The sequence below is a fragment of the Cotesia typhae genome, unplaced genomic scaffold (genome assembly GCF_013202065.1).
Source record: "Cotesia typhae breed Kobodo isofemale line unplaced genomic scaffold, CoteBio_Ctyphae contig_5, whole genome shotgun sequence".
In the NCBI taxonomy this organism is placed as follows: domain Eukaryota; kingdom Metazoa; phylum Arthropoda; class Insecta; order Hymenoptera; family Braconidae; genus Cotesia; species Cotesia typhae.
The window spans coordinates 5,392,915-5,414,225 of record NW_027423757.1 but is presented as its reverse complement, the minus strand read 5'-3'; the positions used below and the strand labels follow the sequence as shown (position 1 = coordinate 5,414,225).

General features: G+C 31.8%; 1 protein-coding gene across 13 annotated transcripts in view; it reads right to left on the bottom strand.

Annotated features, from left to right (window-relative positions):
- Positions 1–21,311, bottom strand: part of LOC141531521 (disks large 1 tumor suppressor protein-like) — a 309,925-nt gene that overhangs the window by 124,708 nt on the left and 163,906 nt on the right. For all 13 annotated transcript variants that reach the window (XM_074249400.1, XM_074249401.1, XM_074249405.1 and 10 more), the window contains one exon: positions 15,033–15,169. In XM_074249400.1, the coding sequence (XP_074105501.1) occupies positions 15,033–15,169 (137 nt within the window). The remainder of the gene's footprint in view (positions 1–15,032; positions 15,170–21,311) is intronic.

Genomic DNA, 21,311 nt, shown 5'->3' with positions numbered 1-21,311 from the left:
TTGAATTCATCTCTGAATAGATACATTTTCAAACTATAAATGGCCTTAGCCATCCATCTAGCATGATGAACAGCACCAGGACGTTTGAAAGAAATCTTTTCTTGAGGCATTTCTCCAAGGAAAATCAATGATAATTCCAATAATTCTTTATCTAACTTATTATAACATTTCTTTATCGATCGAAACTCAAATTTATGTAAATTTTCCTGAAACTCATAGTTTAAATTAAAATTTATCGAATTATTGATCAAAAACTGGAAATATTGATATTCGTTAATGTTTGACGATGAATATCTCGTAACGGCTTCACTTAATCAAAAAATCATAAGAGACCATTTTTGTAGAGCAGTAAATTTCCTACAAAATCATGAGTTCCGCAATCCGAAATAATTTTTTTCATCGACTTATAAAATTCATAATAAAAACGAATATTTTCCTTAAAATAGCCAAACTTCAACTATGAATATCTTTTAATCGGTTGAGTTTTTGAAAAAGTCATAAGAGACCTTTTTGTAAAGCATTCAATTTCTCACAAAATCTATGCCACGGAATATTTTTCCAAGCAGTTGGAAGCGAGATATAAATTTTTTTATCTGATTATTCGAAAAAAATAGAAACCCGCAAAGCGGAGGACCTTCCCGTTATAATTAAGAGCTTATACTTGGAGAGAATTCTTTTTAGGTGTCTACGAACCTATTTTTCAGAGTATAAAATCAAAAATAAATTATTCGATTTTTTTGACCCACCCTAATATATATATATATATATATATATGCATAGGTATAAATAGATGAAGGAGGTATAACTATCTAGTGTTAGATGGAATTAACGGAGGTATTAGAGTCAAGCCTTCGGAGGAGATACTACGGCTCTATCTTGTCTGCTGAAATGGGTCAATGACATTGACGGCGTTGTACATCGGGGATAGAAATAGGTATTGAGGAAGATAGACAGATGGATAGATAGTCATACAGTTAGTTTGTTAGACAGATAAATTGAAAGGACCTTATGGAGGATCTGATGGATTAGCAAGTCGAGCGAAAATCAAGAACTTTGAAGGCACCTGCAACTATTTACCCAAGCTCTCGTAGACAGTGCATGCTTTTGGTAGTGCGTTTCTCATTCCAAGCTTTTGGAATAATTGATCACGCTTGAAGTCGTATGCGGTATAAAATAATAATAATAATAATAAACTCGTCTTGAGTCTTTAGTTTAGAGCAAAAACTTTGCAGGTAAGAATAGAAAGTCATTTATATTTACTAGATACTCAGATGCTACCATTTTATAACTATTCGGTAAGATTTTAGTTATAGATATAAATAGTTGATAACGAAATGAGTATGAAGCACGCCTAAGAGTTGGAACTTAAGGGATTTAACAATAAGTACTTTGTGCTCTTGGCTGGCTTCGACTCTCGAGTACTTATCGCAAACAAACCCAAGTGTATAGTAATAGTGATAGGCTACTACGCTATTTTCTGGTGGAAGCGTGAGTAAGTGTATGTGGGAGCTTACCGGTATTGTATTGTGTGCAAGTGATAAAAGATGTACTATACCTTTGTGTGTGTGTGTGGTTGGAGGGCTAGATAGTCGGCAGTAGGAGCTCAAAGCTTGACTAAATAGTAAGAAAGCATTTCCGATTCTCTCTCGTGGGTATGTAGTCTGTTTTATCGTTAAATCACGTAAATTGGCGATATTATCACTATCTTATATCTCAAATCAATACTTGAGGATTTGATGCTTTGATTCTCTTAGTTTTAAATTAGATACTTTGATTTTCATTTTTTTATTTACTTTTTTGGGAATTGAGTTTCATTATTTGTTGTTTTAGTTATTCCAGCTTTAAAAATTGACTCGTATTTTAAAATTTGTCATTTTTAAATAATCTTTATCTGATTATTATAAGAAACTTTTGTTTATAATTTATGAATTTTAAATTCGTTTTAACTCAAAAAAAAAAATTAATCCAGTTTTCGTGTAGGATAAATTTTGAATACATACTTTTTTTTTAATTGTTACATTAAATGTTTCATTTTTAATAATACTTTATGTGAGAAAAAATTGTGATATAAAAAAAATAAATAATTACGTTAAATTTTTATAAACCTTGATTATTGAATAAATTAAATTATGAAAATTTCATTAAAGTGATATGTAAAGTGACGCCAATACAATTACATAATTAGTGGACGGTATAAATTTTTGCATTGTAAATTATCGATTATAATAAAAGCAGAAATTAATTTTAGCAAACGTATCTAGGAATGGTAAACTCAATTATCCGCCATTGCATTAGAATTTAATTAAATAAATTGAGCTTGTGGAAATTGGGTTGAGTAGTAATTTAATATAATTATAATTATAATTCAAACCATAAATATAAATACCAACATAAATACGGGATCAAGTGAAGAATTAGCGAACAATTAATTTGTAAATGGGATAAAGGATTAATGATGATGGTGAGCAAAAGTGTTGTCACCATCAGTGTCTTTAGTATCTCGGGTTGTAATCAAAATAAATCGGATTGTAGATTAAGCTGGCGAACACGAAGCTCTAAGACAACTAAATGAGTCTAAGGGCGGTGAAGAAGATAAAATTCATTTCACGGTGAACTTTATACATGTATATAAATGTGTTTAGTTTCTTGTCGGGGATAGCGAATCAAGCGAGAAAGGAAATTGTTTTTCCAGGGAAGTTTGTCTTATCGGGAATCACTCGCTTCTCCACTAGAGGATTCATTAGAGTACGAAAGTTTGTCTCCACTTCAGGTAGTTATTTTAAGATATTTAAAAATTTTAGCTGTATCTTATTTTCATTGCAGCTCTTAATATTTGTTTTAAATAGTTCTACTTATTTCAATTATAATAATTATTCTTGTTTTTAATTTTTTTTTGCATTTATTGAGACTCTATCAAACTCTGAAAACTACAATAATGATGATGATCAATACATGCTATTATTAGCTATTACTAATAATAATTAGTAGTTTTTGTGTTCAAGATTGAAAATTTTTTTTTGTTTTAATAATTATTTAATATCAAAGCCTTCCTCAGGGTAATTGTTTTTTCAATTCATCTCATACATGTTATTTTGTTCATTATTGCAATAAATAATAATAACATGTATTAATTAATTGTTATATATTTTTTAAAGCTTGGTAAAGTCTCAATGGGAACGAAACGTCGCTTTATTTAACAATAATTTAATTGATTTGACATTATTAATTTCAATAATCCGTAATTCTGTTATTTTAGTATTATTATTTTTATTATTTTGAATTTGTTGTAAAAGAAAATGAATATAAAGTGACACATTATTTGAAATGTTTTTTATTCTCCGAAGATTTTTGTTTTGACAAAAAAAGAATCAATAAAGTTTGGGTAAATTTAAAAATATTACCGGACGTAAGAACAAAACGATAAATTTAACTTGAGTTTCCTATTCCACATCAAGAAAAGTTTGAATCGACAGAAAAGTCGCAAAAGCGTCGAGTTGCGTTAGACTTGCTCGAGTTAACAGGAACTGAACACAACGCAGTAACCAGTAGTCGATTCTTACATACAGACATACACACATACACATAGATCCATTATTATCCATGCACTTTTTTCATCTCATTTAAAGAAGAGGAGCTCGAAATAAAAGAAAAATGCACAAGTAGACGTTTTACTTGGTTCTGCAATTCTTTCGACAACATAAAATTCACTTGATAGTAATCCCGATAAAAAATATTTCAACATTTTATTACTTTTCTTATATTTGTTGTTATTATTATTATTATTATTATTATTATTATTATTATTATTATTATTATTATTATTATTATTATTTTGTTATTAAATGCTCAGGGGGGTTATCCCCGGAGTCCGATTCTCCGAGGGCCCAGCCTGAGCTCCGTCCGTTACTGCTGGACCACTCCGCACAACAAGGCGGTTAGTGATCACAGCAGGCCAAAGTCATTTCCCTTAAGAGACGGAGAGAACCAAGTAAAACAGCCTTCTGCATCCTAACTGCCAAGAACTCAGCTTTTGATGAGCAAGCTGGAACTTTGGCAAGTGAGGATACAAAAGACTGCTTCATCCCTCCTAGGACGCCAACAATCAGGACGACAAGCTTGACACGGTAACCTGGATAAAGTTTACCAATTTCAAACAGGAGATCCTGATATATTTGTCTTTGTGCTCTTCTTTGGCTGAGATGTTGTATTCAGCCGGGGCCGAGAACTCAATGACATAAATGTCACGAGTGGCCTTGTCGAAGAGCACAATATCAGGTTTGTTGTGATCTATCCGCCGGGTTGTTGCAAATGGCATGTTCCAATAAATTTTGCAACTGTCATTCTCAACAACCTGGGGAATATCTCCTGGCAAATAAGGCAGCACTGGTGTCACGTCAATACCGTAGCAATGACGAAGATAGTAGTACAGTACTCTCAGGGCAGCATTGTGACGCTGGATATATGCACCTCTCGCCAGCACTGGACATGCCGACAAAAGGTGCATAAGCGTCTCCGGATGTTGTCTACACCTCCTACAGGACGTGTCCGGAAGCTGCACCTGGAGCACCTTGCTACGGTACTCAAGAGTGTTAATGACACCATCTTGGCAGGCAAATATGAACCCTTCAGTCTCGGACATCAGGCCCGCTGACTTTAAGAAGGAAAACGTCAGCTGGATGGACAAGCCATGATCACGCACGTGTTTAAAGAACACGCTGTGCATGGACTTGTCCATCAGTTCGCCAAGGAGTAGTTTTTCCTCGGCGCTTCTGATGACGCTCTTAAATTCCTCCTTTCGGAGTTCCATAAGAGCGTTTATTTCTCCAAGACCAAGGGTTCTTGCCGCATATATTGCTGCCTTATACAAGAATGACCCCTTATGCGCATTTTCATGTTTATGTACAATTTGCATAAGAAAGTCATCCTCGTCTGCAGTGAAATTGACAACTTCGTGAGTTAAACCCAGGACCAAACGGTCGTGAAGCCGCTCCAAACTCTGCAAACCTCTCCCACCGATGGACCGGGAGAGGTATAATCTGGCGACTGATGAATTGGGGTGCATGCTCCGATTCATATTAATGATCTTACGGGTTTTGATGTCGAGATCTCGTAAATCCTTTCAGGTCCATTTCAGGACACCGAAAGAGTATAGTAAGACTGGGACAGCGAGCATGTTAGTAGCTGAGACTTTGTTTTTGCCGGAAAGTTCGGAGGACCAAATTTTCCGGAGTCTCCTAACATACTCGCTCTGGAGAGTTGTTCGGACTTCAGAGACCGCATGCATGCGGTGCTCTTCCATTCCTAGATATCTATACAACTCCCCGGCGTCTAATTGGCTTAAGACGCTCCCATCCACTAATTCGACATCATCACCAGTATCAGAGCACTTACCCCTCGCCAGATGTACGACCGCACACTTGTCCAACCCAAAAGACATTCCGACATCTCGTGTGTACTCTGCTACGATGTTGAGGGCTGCTTGTAGATGATCTTCATCAGCACTATATAGCTTCAGATCATCCATGTAAAGCAGATGGGTGATCGAATATCTTCGATCACCCGGAGGCCCCACAGAGTACCCACGAGTTTTACGGAGAGCAACAGATATAGGCAGCAGTGAAATGCAAAACAGCAGAGGGCTCAAGGAATCGCCTTGGAAGACCCCTCGTTTGTACTCTACAACTCCGGTTACGTGCAATGCGTTTCCACTTCCAATGTGAAATCGCGTTCGCCAGAGCTGCATTGTACGCCGAATACATTCCACTATTTCGGGATTGACTCCCAGTTATTATTATATTAATAATAATAATAATAAATTATTATTATTATTATTATTATTATTATTATTATTATTATTATTATTGTTATTATTATTATTATTATTATTATTATTATTATTATTATTATTATTATTATTATCACTAGTATTTTTAGTATATTTACTCAGTAGTATTGTGTTCGAAATTTTATTTTAAATTTAAAATAAGAAATTTACTCAAAGTTTAGATTTTATTTTAAATATTTCCGAACAAATAAATAAAATCTCGCTGCTCCTATTATAAATTTATCGCAACGATATGAATATAAGAAAGGTGTTTTAGCTAAATTGAATTAGCTGTGGCAAAAATAATTATATACTGACCTTTTAACGTAAACACTAGTACAACCCGACGACAATTTAAACTTAATTACAAACGAAGTGAAAAGCTATAATTATTAATTTCATTGTTCATGATGGTTATTGTATCTAGAGTTAATTCCATTTAGTACGTTAATAATTATTATATTACTCAGTGGTACATTTGTCGTTAACATCCTGGGTATAACAGGTAACGATGAATTGATGTCGCGCCATTTAACTTCAATTAACGTGAACACTGTTCTAAGATGATAATGGATTACATAATTCAAAATTATTTTATCCTGGAGCGAATTGAGATACTTTATCAGTGAAATATATGAAATATTATAGTTAATTTTTTTTCTTAATAATTTTAGTGCCTCTTTTAATAGTGCTTTTATATTAATAGGAGCAAGAGTATGTCATTTCCATTTAAAAATAGATAAGATACAATTTTTGTATCACTTGGTCAATTTGACACATTACTTTTTGTTTCATAGATAATTTATTTTCCAACCCCGAACAGCTTTTGAAAGTTGAGTTATTTTATTGGTTAAGCCATAAATTCTGATTTGAAATAATATCAACATGTTTGCATTTATTCACTCGCTTCGCTGAATATAAATAAAAAATTTGTGACGATTGATTTTTGATTGCTGATTGCAAAATTATTACCCATCTAAAACTCGTATTCTTTTAATATTTTTTGTAGTTTATCAATTTGCCGTTTAAACTTCGAAAAAACAGTTTCATTGAAAAACTCTATCATTTTCCCAAATGATATTTACACCTAAATTTAAATTACCAACACTATAAGTCATTGATAAAATCTCCTCAAAATTTACTACTATCAGTTTGATGAATAAATTTCAAATTAAATAATAGATAGGTTCAAATACCATGTCAACAACAGGCACAAGAGGTCATGCATAAAGTTTTAGATACCTTATAAATAATAACCGAGATAATTAGCCTATCAAAGTTAAAATAAGTCCACCAAATACAATCTCGTAATTACTTAACCAACATCAATATTGACAGAGAATCTGCACAGACAAGCAAGATGATGAGCATATATATTTACGTAACAGGTCCTCAACATGAGTATACATTAGCCTGAACTATTTCCTATTGAACGTCATGAGTTAATTATTATCAAATATTTAATCTATTATCGAAGAACGTACAGTTTGTTTAAATAATAAATCAATCACCTCATCCATTACCATCGCCATAAAATATAACACACTCTTTTTCGAATGAACTGTAAAATATTACCAGAGAAAAAGCGCATTGATAAAGTACAACACACATCAACAGCTGACAACAACAAGACAATTGAACCCAAGATCGAGAGGAATGCGTCCTCATACTCTTGGGTAGGTGGTGGGTGGTGGGTGGAGGGTGAAGAGTTTAGATCTCGAAAGTCACGTCGTTTCTTGTTGCATTTACTCGGGGTCTCCATGAGTGTCTAAAATGTCGAGAGAACGTATGTATGCACGCTAGCAGCAGCAGCAGCAGCAGCATCGAGGTGTTGTAAATGTGTTGGTATATAACGGAAATCCTCCTGGCGTATTTCGGTGTGCACGCCGGGTGTTACTCTCCTTTGTATTCGTCACCTACATCTACCATCCGGGATGGAACCGTGTCTTCCATATAATACTATAGCTTCTGTTCCTATTTCTCTTGGCTGGTTAGTCGATAAGTAGGTACCAGATACTATCGAGGTAGGATGCTTGCTATCGTGCTTGATAACAGGTTTCTTGCTGTATACGTTAGCGTTATTATATCCCAGACATAGACACACATTGAGAACAACCAACAGTGCGGTGAATGGAGATATAGACGAATAGCATAGAGTAGAGTACATAGTATCAAGAGAGAAACGTTCAACAAGATGAAATATACTAGAGGTCATGACTAACAAATTGCTTTTGACGCCAAATGTGAATAATCTACTGCAAACATTTTGCTATTTCACTTACTCCTCGTACATCATTTTGCATGATGCTACTGTTAAATATAAATAAATAATGCTCTACATTTTGTATAAATTTATAAGGATGTATCAAAAAAATTTACATATGTTTTTTTTTTTTAAATGATTATTTAATTTTGGAAGAGAGTGCTTGTAAGATAATTGTCTTAACATTAAATATTTATTTGCCGGGACTAGGTGTTAAAAGATGGAGGAGACACATTCGTGGTTATAATAGTATTTATTCTAAAATTAATCATAGGCGTAGTTTTGGTTGTACAGAGTTTGAGTAGTTCACAAATATTGAGCACTTTGAACACTTATTATGATCTTGAATTATTACATTAATTCATGAGTACGCGTTGTTGAGTTTAATTGAGTTGTATTAATTAAAGCATATTAATTAGACTGAGCATGAGTTGTAGAAATTCAATCTTCAATTGAACTGTTAATTAGTTTACAATATAATTAACATTAGCAATTATGAGCGATAAATATGAGTAATGTTTAGTTGGGTGAGCTGTATAATTTGGAGTCACTGGATCATTATTCAATTAACAATATAATTAACTTTCACAGTGTGAGCGAATGAGCCTTAACAATAATGAGCTTAATTGATTACGTGGGTCTCGGGATGCGAGATGGAGCCCAGGTTGTTGAACACAGAATGGCCGACAGGCCCAAGAGCAGGTAGCAGTCACCCCCAATCCCCACCAAGCAACATCTGCAATGCGGCATTTGATTTTGCCGCAGGATGACGAATTTCTATTAACAATTGTAACACGTGATTGTTGCTAGGTGGAAAGTGTAGGTGGCTGCTATACATATGTATGAGAAAGAGCGACACATGGGTAGCCATGTGACAATGAGTAAGAGAGAGAGGGAACATGAGAGTATAGGTTGTGATAAAGTGATCTCAGATGATTTACAATAAATACTTAATTGTACCTAAGTTGCCAATGATTGCTGGTGAATAAAGATGAGTAGCGATGCTGTAGTTGGCTTCAGTAAAGTTGAGTGGATGAGCTTGATGATTTTGTAAATACACAAAGAAATGCACTGGTCACGGTAAATGCGTGTGTACGCTGTACAATTAGCACGTGTTATGAGGAGTATGGCTGCTTGCCGGTGAGCCAGTTGAGTTGAGGTAGGACACCCGAGGGCGCTTGTGTAGCGGCGCCTCGGTGCTACCAGTTTGTTGCGGGAAGGTTTGAATGATTCCGCAACAGTGCTAAAATAAAAATCCTGGCAAAGATTGAACTCTCGATATTTGATATTTAGAGGTCGCGAATGGAAGTGGGAAAAATGTTTATTTCCATGTTTTTTAATATCAATTTTAAGGGTTCAAATTTTGACATGATCATTTGAAAAAATTTGATTGGTTTGTTTATAGATCCTAGTGAATATAAATACGTCAAAAATGAACAAATTAAATCCTTCTATTCAATTATTTCCAGGATATTGATCAACACCCGTTTAACAATTACGGCTTATCAATCAATCATTCAATTAATCGGGTGAAATAGTCTCAAATAATCAAACAGATCAATCATCGCTTTGATGGAGCTTTTACAAAACTTTTTCTCTGAGATTGTAAATGTGAATTTAAAAAATCAAATATATAAATAAAAATTAACAGATGTTTAATGACTAGAGCCAGAGTTGGCACGCTCCGTTGATTAGAGAAGCCTACTCGGACATAACGGTGGTGGCGCTACTGGTGTTGCTACCACCATTCTGCACACTTCCGCACGCGGTTTTGAACATAAATTGCAGCAAGCTACAGTCGGATCTTGCATTTAACACAAGGGTCATGGTAAACACACGACTACGTTCCTACCCAGCTAATTAATCACTGCTTGACAAATCTCCAATGCTTGGCTTTCCTACGTGAGGGCAATCTTTGGACCCGCTACCTCTATCTCTATCTGTATGTCTATGTCTAATTCTGTAGATGTATATATCTGTATCTGTAACTATCTATACCTTATAGCAAATAAGCCGCTTTCATAGATATATAGATGTGAGCAAGCACCCAGGGTTCTTGTTATCTTAGGTAATATTCATTAATATTGAGAAGTTAGTTTATAATAATTAAACTCTGTTTGTGAATTAAATATTTTACTACTGTAATAATTAGAGGTATATGCAATCAAAAAGTAAAAAGTGGTTCTTCAATGATTTTTTTTTTTTTTTGAAGAGCCTTTTTTAATTGATTCAGGTAGATCGAACGTTTAGGTAATGTAAAAATAAAAATCTGAATTTTTAACATGTTGTTAATCGATATTAAATACGCATGAAATAATTTTTTATTCAATCAACCATTTTTAAAAGATCTGACTGATTGACTGCAAAAAGAAAGTTTTGAGAAAAATCGATTTAATATTTTCAAACAAAGCATACATGCTTGAATATAAATGAAAATGAAACGAATAAAATTGATTTTTAAAAAATTTTGTTCGTATAACCCTCTAATTTCTCTCGAAAACAAGCCAATTAAAGTTGAATGAAATAACTTAACCTAATTTTATTTTATTTCGTTTTTTTACAAAAGCAAAACACGCTTTGTCTTTATCCTGAGACTTTAGGAGGTTCTTTGTCTGTCTTTGTATTAATTTACGAGTAAAAATGGCAAACCCTTAGTGTTCTCCTAATTAATTTGTGGTTAAGTAAGAGCGAAAATAACGCACAAAAGATTTAATTTATTTTTCCTTTTTCCTTTGTTTCTTAGTGTGTTTGACTAATGAAAATACTTAGCTTAGAACAAAGTGATGGTAGCTACAATCGTACTACAGTGGATCCAATTGTCAGTTTTGTGTTGGATAAAGATTCACACACATACATACATCCGTATATGGGAACTAAATGTCGACAATATACAATACAAGCTATCCGTAATTTACGGGTATTCACCAGTGGTACCCTTTAGCCATAAATGCAATCACACGCGAGCAGGATGGTAGTTGAGGAAGCAGCGATATTAGTTCTCGGTCCGCATGCCCCGGGGTGAACTGCGGGATGTTTGTGAACTGCTTGATGAATGTGACGTCATCATCCAACCACAGTCTCTCATGATCCTGAAATTTAGTTGGGGTTACGCACACTGCTTCTTTTTTTTTTCGTTCAAAATGTTCATTTTTTTCCAGATAAACTTGTTAAATAGTCGTTTTTCAGGGTGCTTATCTGGTGGATTATTCCTCCGACATCACATATAATGTGAAGATCATATAATATGATTTATCATAATTTGGGTTTTGGTTTGATGATGATTAATTGAAACGTTAAAAGTTTTCGTTGTACCTCGGTTATCTGCTTGTAACAAATGTTTTGATACGAGTCTACGTATGTGTGAGTTTCTATATATTGAGATACATATCGGATAACATTGATTCATCACGAGCTTGAGTAACCCTCTGCTGGAGAAATAATAGCGTGTGTTTATACGTATTGAAATAATTTATAAATATTGTCGGTGTATTACAAAAATATCCCGATATAAAATTAATTCAATACATTTTTCATGTTACTTTAGTTTTTTTATAAAAATTCACATTTTTTTATTCTCAAGATTTCTCCTGAGATGTATAGTAGGATGGCATTATTTATGTAAGGCTACAGTAAAAGTATCATTGAGTAGTTTCTAAAGACGTATCTTGGTTGCAGCTAAAATACGGAAAATATTGAATTGAAGTATTGTACAATCTGAGAAAAGAAGATTTAAAGGAGGAGGAACAAATATTTGATTGGTAAACATCAGTTTCCTTTCAATCAAAGTATCTCTTGTAACAGGATTGAAATTTAAAGCTTCTGTTTTTTTCGAGTTTGAGAATCTACATGTAAAAAGCAATAAATTTTATATTGAGATATTTTAATTTCCCGCTAAGAAAATCTAAGATTTTGAACGATCGGGAAGTTATTGGTTTTACCCCGTTCTGCGAAAAACGATTTTTCAACAGATCTCGACGTTTGAAGGTCATAGGAAATTTCTCTGACTATCCCCGCGAGAGTGTTAAAAAAACCTGTCATCCCAATGGAGTTTTTTCAATTTATCAAGCTTTCACGGTAAATTATATTGACATTTTAATAGAGTTTCGGTTATTAATCAATTTGTTTTTAATAGAATTAGTTAGAAGTGTAATTAATGTAGTTAGTTTCATAATGAAATTTACTGAAATTTTTGTCATATTGTTGAAATAAAAATTTTTTATCGATTGCTTACAGCAAATTTCGAAACTTCAAATACATGCAAATTTGCCGGTGGGTAAAATCAGCCATGTATTTCAAAAGAGTTAAATTCATTTTTAACTATTTTATTCCATAACAATTTTCACACATTTAAAGATAGTTTAATGTTTACTGTAGGAAGAACTAAAAAAGATTCAGAATCGAGAAATCGACTTTTATTTCGAATTTCAAATGACCTATTTTACCATCAAGAGTAATCTGATCGAAAACGCCTGAGGAATGTAGCAAACAAAGCAAAACAGCTCTTATGTTTGGTAAACTCTAGAAGCTTTGACATGGCATAAATTTACAAAGATCCAGTGTAGTGACTAGAAGCCGAATTTAGTGGTTAACAGTGAATTTTCCGAGTGAATGACTGGATGTTAAACATCAGTGTCAGTCAAAGAGTAAGTGAGCGAGTGACTGAACAACTGACTGAGTGAAGGATTGACCATCAGCAGGAGTACCACCAGCATTTCATGCATTATATGTATAGAATATAAACACGATGTACGATGTGACATATAGGTCCAAGTTCCAGGTTGTAGGCTAGGTTATTCGACTCATGTCACGCCGGTTTCAGTTTTGACCGCGCACTCTCTTACTACCTATGAGAACTAAAGAACTAACGCGTGTCTGCTTAATCAAAGACTTCCTGGAATGTTGGCGTAACCACATCCTGCCCGCATTACTCTCAAGTGCGACAGCTGACCAACTGCTACTGGTTGGGTATTTGCCCAACAGTTACCCTCGTTTTACTTTACCGTCTACAACCATGCAACTACAATTGCTACAGAGGCTGTAAGCTGTAACATAACTGTTACAGAGACAGAGGAGCCATATGCGTCGTGTAGTCATTTCATAACAGCCATTCCGCATTATCTTTCTGACCACGAGGATTCGAGGACAGTAGACACGAATCCTCGACGAACGCTCAGTGAAATCACCCCTTGCGATCGCAACATACTTAGGAGAGAGTGGTGAGTGTCATTATTAAAGTACCTGGTATTTTACAGTTATGATTATTCTCATTGTTATGTTTTCAGTGTCTATGTCTATGTCTAGTCTTTTTCTCATGATAATCATATCAACTTTGTATCCACTCAACTTTATACCACCAAACAAAGGTGCATCAACACAAAACAAACGTCACATTATATTATTTAGACAAAATAATAACAGTAATGTAATAAGATAACAAACTTTAGTCATTTGTTTTGGGTTAAATATGCTGCGTTGCTTTTGATGTTATTTAATAGTATAACATTGGTGAATAGATACGATTACATTAAAAATTAAAAAAAAAAAATATTACATGTTTATGATGGCCTGAAAATTAAATATCATTGATTTCAGCATTTGTTCAAAAGAATCAACTTACATAAATGTATAAGTATATAATTATTTTTGCTACGTTACAATAGCATGAGGTATTAATCTCAGCATTAAGGATATTATAGTAAAGTTGTGATTGATATAAAAATTGAATAAGTTATAAAAATATTAAAGTTCAAGTTGAAAACGTGTTAAAAAACTAGGTTATACATGAGACTAAATGAACAACATAAATCGATATTTATCGAAACTTTAACTTTGAAAAGAGTGCATAAAACTTTTACAGAATAAAAATTATTTTTTAAAGTTTCATAATTTCACAAAATTTTTTACTTCTAAAATGATTGTAATTTACATGTTTTTTCACATGCTATACTATTGTTGTCGCTAGACTTTTTTCAAGTTTATAAACATGGTATTACTGTGGTAATAATAATAATACTTTTCTTGAAGTAAAAATACTTATTGTAAAAATACTCGTTCAATGATCGGATGTCTCACTTTAGAGACTTTTAAAAGTCTCACACTAGCTGACTTTTCTTTGATTTTAAAAAATTTTCTTTATATACTGATTAAAAATTTGATTTAGACAGAAAAAAATTTTAAGAAAAAACAAACATTAGATTGTTTAGTTAAAATACTAAAAATTTAACAATACAGTTATTTATTAAAAACCTAATAGGAAAAAAAATAATGCAATATGTCAAAAAAAAAAAAATACCTCATACTTTGTATTTCGAGTGAAACAATACTTTTTCTCAGTTTAGTGTGTAAATATTCTATCAAAACGATCAAATTTGTATTCGTATTTATATTTATGTAGTAACCCTAAATGATTTACATTGTATTCCAGTATCACAACATAATATTGTATTAATGTATTAATTCTAGTATATACGGATGCATATGTGTGAATGTAGCGTTTGATAAAACCCAATTAGCAATTAAAATTGTGGATTGGATAAAATTACTCCGAAGCCATTACTACCGTTACTCTGTGATAATACTATTGTGGTATTTAGCTATCTGACTTTAGCTTATAATTACTATTTGTTCCGATGATATATCATTGTTTACCAATGTATATTCAAAGGTACATCCAGATAAATATACATTTACATCGAACAAGAGGGAGAGAGAAAGAGAGAGAGACAGTGAAAGCCAAAAACAGTATATGAGTAATTTGATTTTGAATAGATGAATTCAATTGGTGAAATTCGATTCAATAGATCTGGTATTTTTACGTTTCATTAAAAAATAACGAGGGGAAACGTGTAATAACAAACCCTAAAAATCAATCCCGTGTGACATAGAATAGTTTAATCCCTGTTATTTAATATCTGTAGAGTGTATGATGTATGGTACAAAACTTACGTCATTTGATGCAAGTGTCGGTGTTATCGGGCCGTCGCTGGCTTCCCATTTATCAGCAATGCGAATGGTTTCAACGGTTTTCTGCTGGACCGACTTAGACTCGTCAAGCAACGTCAGCTCATAAAACTCTTGGATATCTGAAACACGGAGAAGCATACCAGTTAAAAATAAAAATAAACACAGATAAATCATTTAAGCGTATAAGTTATTACGTAGGTCAGTACGTTCATGGTAGGCAAGTGTCAAGATAAGAAAGAAACATTATTTTCAATAGTTTAAACTAACTTCCACCGGAATAGAAAGAGTCCAGCCTCATATGAGGAGAAAGGTGCCATTTTGTATGTACCTCTGGACCAGCTGAGAAAAATATATCATCCATGATGTGTCTACTGCAGGTTACCAGAGTTCAAGGCGGATCGTAATTTTTAGCTCTGGCTCTTTTGCTAACGTCTCTATCTCTCTGAAAAAGCGTTTTGCGAATGCAGCAGTCTATGGCCAGCTCCTTGTCCTGAAGATCCACATAAATATATCCCAAACTTACAAAATTTTCTATATACATATACATGCACGGTAAAACTATATCTCATATCTTATATCCCAGCTTCATGTAAGTTAAATTTCACTGATATTTTTCGTCTTTTTATCATCTAGTTTTACGCTATAATAAAAGTAATGCACCAAGTTTTGTCTTTTCCCAAAATATATATGTTTATTTATGGGAAAACAGTCAAGGATAGATATGTTGTATGTTGTATGTATTTGTGTATAAGTTACAATAACTTACATAATCAGAATGTATACTGTTTCCAACTTATTGTTATATATATTCTAACAGCAAGTTGTGAAAATGTGTTATGCTGTTATATACTTGGGTCGGTAGTAATGAACGACAGTTTCAAGCAGTTTGGTACAAGTTACAAGTAGTCATCGATTTATGTCTACCCACATAATACATAGCAAACTTTGTATAATATAAGCAAGTATTTGTAAAATGTTCATTTCAATTTAGATATTCAGTCCCATGGAAAATAATTTACATCTCAAATGGTCATAGTTAAATTGTATTGATACCTTTCAAAGGTGAGATATTGGCATTAAATAATTGAGTAAAATTGATTTTTTGATAATAATTTTTTTGGATTAAATTTGGCTTAATTTCTTATCACAGAAGTATTATTATTATTTTTGTTATGAAATTAAATATACTCAAGTTGTGCTGGGAGAAATTTAGCATAAAATGTTCAAATAACTGTTTATGAACAGACATAAAAATTTAACGGACTATTGACGCGCTTATCTAAAGTCCCAGGCTAAATATGTTAATATCATCGTTATAATGTATACTTATATAATTACAATGATATATCTAATAGATACATAGGATAAATTTATCAAAATTATTTATAAATAATCGGAATAGGTAATAAATTAAATGATTGAGTATTTAGGTTGTTATATAACGAGTTTATTTCATATTTTGGTGGTATGGATAAAAATTTTGAATAAATCATTGCGTTTTTTAATTGTATCCCTTTCTAGTTGCCGATACATTTACCCTCTTCGCAAATGTCAACTCGGATCAGCATATTTTTAGAATTGGATGATGCATTACCGAGCACGATTTATGGAAACACACATATTACATAACACATGAATTCATTACTTTGTGTATTTTAAATATGTTATTTATTTCATTGTAATTTACGTCCTTGTTACCTTTGTGTCCTGGTAAGAGATTTCTTTCACCAGAAAATATATTTCTGTTTTTAGATTGTATTTTAAATTTTTTGATTTATTATATTTACGAGCGGGGTGTAAAATCTAATGAAAAAGAAAACTCAAAAAAAATGTGATTTATTTACTGTGATAATTTTTTTTTATTTTTATCAGTAATAAAATGATGTTCGAAGAATAATAAAAAGTTGTAATGGCTTTTAAATCAATAACCAGGTGTTAAAAATTTGTTGTTTCAACATCAACACTGTAACATGCTTCATACTTTTCTTTTCCAGTTCACGCTCTATTTTACGAAAAATTAAAAGTTATCTCGATGTTCCATTGAGTTTAAAGTTTATTTTTATTACAGTATATAATCTCTGATAGCCGCGTAGACTTTTATCATACTTAAAATATCAATTTTTTCAGCTCTATAAAACTTTACAGCGAGCATATTCTGATGTTAAAAAAAGCGAAAGAAAAAGACAAAAGAAAAAGAAAGAAACTATGGATACAGATATAGCTTTCGAATTCCAGTTTTAAAGATTTGATGCAATGAATATCTCCTTAAATTTTTTTTCTCGGCCACGTGAGACCACTTGCAAAGTATTCGAAGAATTATTCACCCAGGAAAGTACTAGTTGAGTTGAGCTGGTAGAATGTAGGAGACGTGCTTTTATAAAGATTAATATTCTTATCATGTAATATGAATCCAATGAATTAAAAAGTAATCTCGAATAACTTTAAGACTTTTATAATGCTATTAAAAAGTACCTTGATACTGAATTATTTTGCTTTTAAATTCGTTGAATTATTATATATTTGGTCTGTACTTTCAACTTCCTGTTTATTATTCTCTGCCATCGTCATCAAATTGCCATTTCATCTCTAAAATAATTATTTGGAAATATTAATTTGATTTTAAGCATTATCATTATCTGTCATCGTATTATCAGTACGGAAAATTATTATATTTTCCTAACAAATATCTATATAAAAGCAAACATTCATTGATTCGAGCGGTAACCAAAATTTGTATTCGTTAATTAATACTCTTGTTAACATTTGTTCCCATAAATAATTATAACGTAAATAAAAACATGGTTAATTATTACAAAAAAAAAAAAAAAATGATTAAAAATTCAAAGAGTTGTTAAGTAAATGACTCGATTACTTAAATTTATCACCAAAGTATTACCAAAAGCGGCTTATGAAAATTAGCTGCTAGAACTATCATCGCGGGAGCTTTCATAGGTGTATAATTACTTACTGTATAATGTTGATTTGAAGATCACAGGCAGTACGTTCATTAAATCTCCTTGTACTGATCAAAGCAAATGTCGATTCTTCCTTGTTACCGAGTTCGAATGCTGTCTAAAATCCCTATACCTATAGGTATGTATCAGCTTTACTGAAGGAAATTCAATTAATTTTACAGGAGGATCTGAGGAGAGATTGTTTGTAACTCTTTGACAGCTTTGTTATGATAAAAGTTTAATCATACGTGAGTCTGGATATGATGTTTCATTAATTATCTTCATAGCTTCACTTTATTAACCTCCGGATTTTCTTTCTTACTTTTCTTACTTTCATTAAACAAGTTATCATTATGATCATAAAGAGAAGACTGTCTCAAAATTAATAATAAATTCAATTACTACAATTTTTTAAATATTATCATGGTGAAAGCGCGATTGGAAACATATTAAATGTTTTTCGTCATACTCAGTCAGTAAGTTTAATTTTGAACCCCAGTTGGCGTCCATATAGAAACTGATTTCTAGAAAACTGACTGTACCCCCTATTTTTTTCAATCTAAGCCACAAAAGTAACCTCCCCTTCTTTTTCTTTGTTTTTCGTTTATTGCTGTTTATTGCGAAGGAGATCGAATATTAGTAAAATAACAATGACGCTATTTTGCTTATAATTAGTATATACACTGAACTTAGACTATCTTTGTGCCTTTTATAAAAGCATTCTAAAACATTTATTAAATAATAATGAGTGTTTTGCAAGGAATATAAAATAAATTTATAATTTTCAGAATATTGGCCCTTTGCGGCTTAATGACGTAAATAACTAATTCATTCGATCAACAATTGTGTGAATTTTTCAAATATTTGAAATGTTTTATCATTTTTGAAAACAACATGAATATTTACTGCAAATAAATCATTTATTTGAGGTTACTGAATCACTGATTCGTAAAAAGTTAATATTTATTTATTTTTATCAAATTGAATCTTTTTCCATATTTATTTTAACATATGTAGCATAAATTATTATATTTTATTTCATTTGAAATATTTTCAAACTGTTACCTTTGATAAAAAATTGCAAATTGTGAACAAACATAAAAACATGAAAATTCATAAACGTCTATTGATCCATGCAGTGAATCCTCATATATCTACACTACAGGATTTGATGTTTCTTTCACAGTCACTTATGATAGATCCATTTAATTTGCATATACCAATAGGATATCTGAATCTGTTCAAATAATACTAAATAAACAGTAAAACTATTTAGATAAACATTATTATAGTTACACTATTGATATTAGCGATAGACATTAATATTACCAGAAATTTAATTAAATATTTAAATAGCGTATCTAAAAAATAATATTATTTAAATGAATAATATGAATATTACACCAGTTAATAATATATAAACAGCTTTATTTTTCTACGTATTATCTCCTTTGACAAAAGGGAATAAATGAAAAAAAAATATGACGATGGATATGGGGTTGTATACTTAAACTATGAAATTTACATAATTGGAAGTAAAATTTTTTCATAAAGGTTAGAAATATAACAAGATTTTTTCATTGTGGAAAAAAAGTTCACTTTTAGTCGGTGTAAAAAAATCTTTCCGAGCATTGAGAGGAAGAGGACATTTTTTTTTAACAGTTGTTCTTTTACTAACGTACATCATTAGTTGCACAATTGTATTTAGTTTTACGAGAAAAATGGTATGACACTGAGCTTCCCTATATATATGAGGGCTTTGCTACATATGAAATTTTCAGCCGTGGTGCGTGTGTGTGTATGTGCACTCAACATTCAGTGATAACGAGTTTTCTGTATAAATTAAAATAATAAAATGAATGTGAGACTGTAGATTTAATCTGACTTTGCAAAAAGTTGCATAGAAAATGGCTTTACAAATTTAACAGTTTGTACAGCCCGCTGATTGGTTGTTTTTTTTTCACTTTCAGTTGTTTCATTTGCTAACGTTTTTTTTTATGCCGCGTATTGATGAGTTTATTAAAATTTATGGCTTTGATACTTTAATAAACATGGGTAATTGTCATTTATCATTCCTCATCCTCGATCTAAAATTTTGGACGAATGTTTGCATTTACAAGAACTATAAAAAATTAGTGGTTAAATAAAAAATTTTTTATTTGTTCATGCTAGCTTGATTGAAGGCAAAAATTTATTTCAATGACATTTCGTTGTAAACTAATTTGAAAAAATTAAATGTAAAATTCACAAAAAAAAAAAAAATTACGACTTCAGTTATAATGTTTATAAATTGACGCAAAAAAATTTTTTTTTAATTGAGAGCTTTCAAAGTAACATAAAAATACGATAATTTCCTGAGCAATTATTTTTATTTATTTTTTCAAAAAAAAAAAATCTCAACCTTCTACTTTAGAAAAATGATAAACAAATTCTCGTATCTTGACACGAAGACTAAGATAAATTATTAAAAAAAGCCCACCGCTAATAGTTTGAGAAGAAGCGAATCATTTATCTCTTTCTTCATTATTTTCTTTTGCTCATCAGAGCTTTAACAACAACAAACTTATGCATTTAGCTTTACTATCGTAGCGTGGCACTCATATCTTATTATATGGAATGTGTTATTATTATTACTTTTTTTTTTTTTTTTTTTTTTTTTACTACTGAGCTATTTAATCTCGAGTCACTACTGTAGAAAATTTTAATCAATCAACTCGTCGATTGCTAAAAAAGAAGCTAGTAGAAAAATAGTTTCCAAACCGAGAAAAAAAATTTTATTTCAGGTCGAAAACAGTTTCTCGCAGTAATCATATATATATATATATATATATATATATATATATATATATATATATATATATATATATATATATATATATATACACAGAGGGTGAAAATACCAAAGCGGTAAATATAGATGCAGCCGAAGTTTTGTATAAAATCGATTTTATCGAGATGAACTGTTGAAGCTCGAGTACGAGGGTATCGATACATGCTCTGTTGCCGAGAACGAGAAATACTGAAGTATACTCACACATCCATAGATCTATACATCTATTCACCCGATGCGAACCCCCAGAACGATGAATAGCCACTCAGGTGGTCAGTGAGCATGACTCAAATGGATTGGAACGCTCCTACCACCGTTTAGTGTATGTTCATGTAAAGTTCCAAACATATAGTTCTTGTACTCCTTAATATTAAATAAAATAGTAGAAAAAAATGTTCTACTCTACTAAATATGATGTTTATTTAATTTAAAGTTTACTTCTCTATTCAAATCACTGTTTTCTATCATACTTCTATT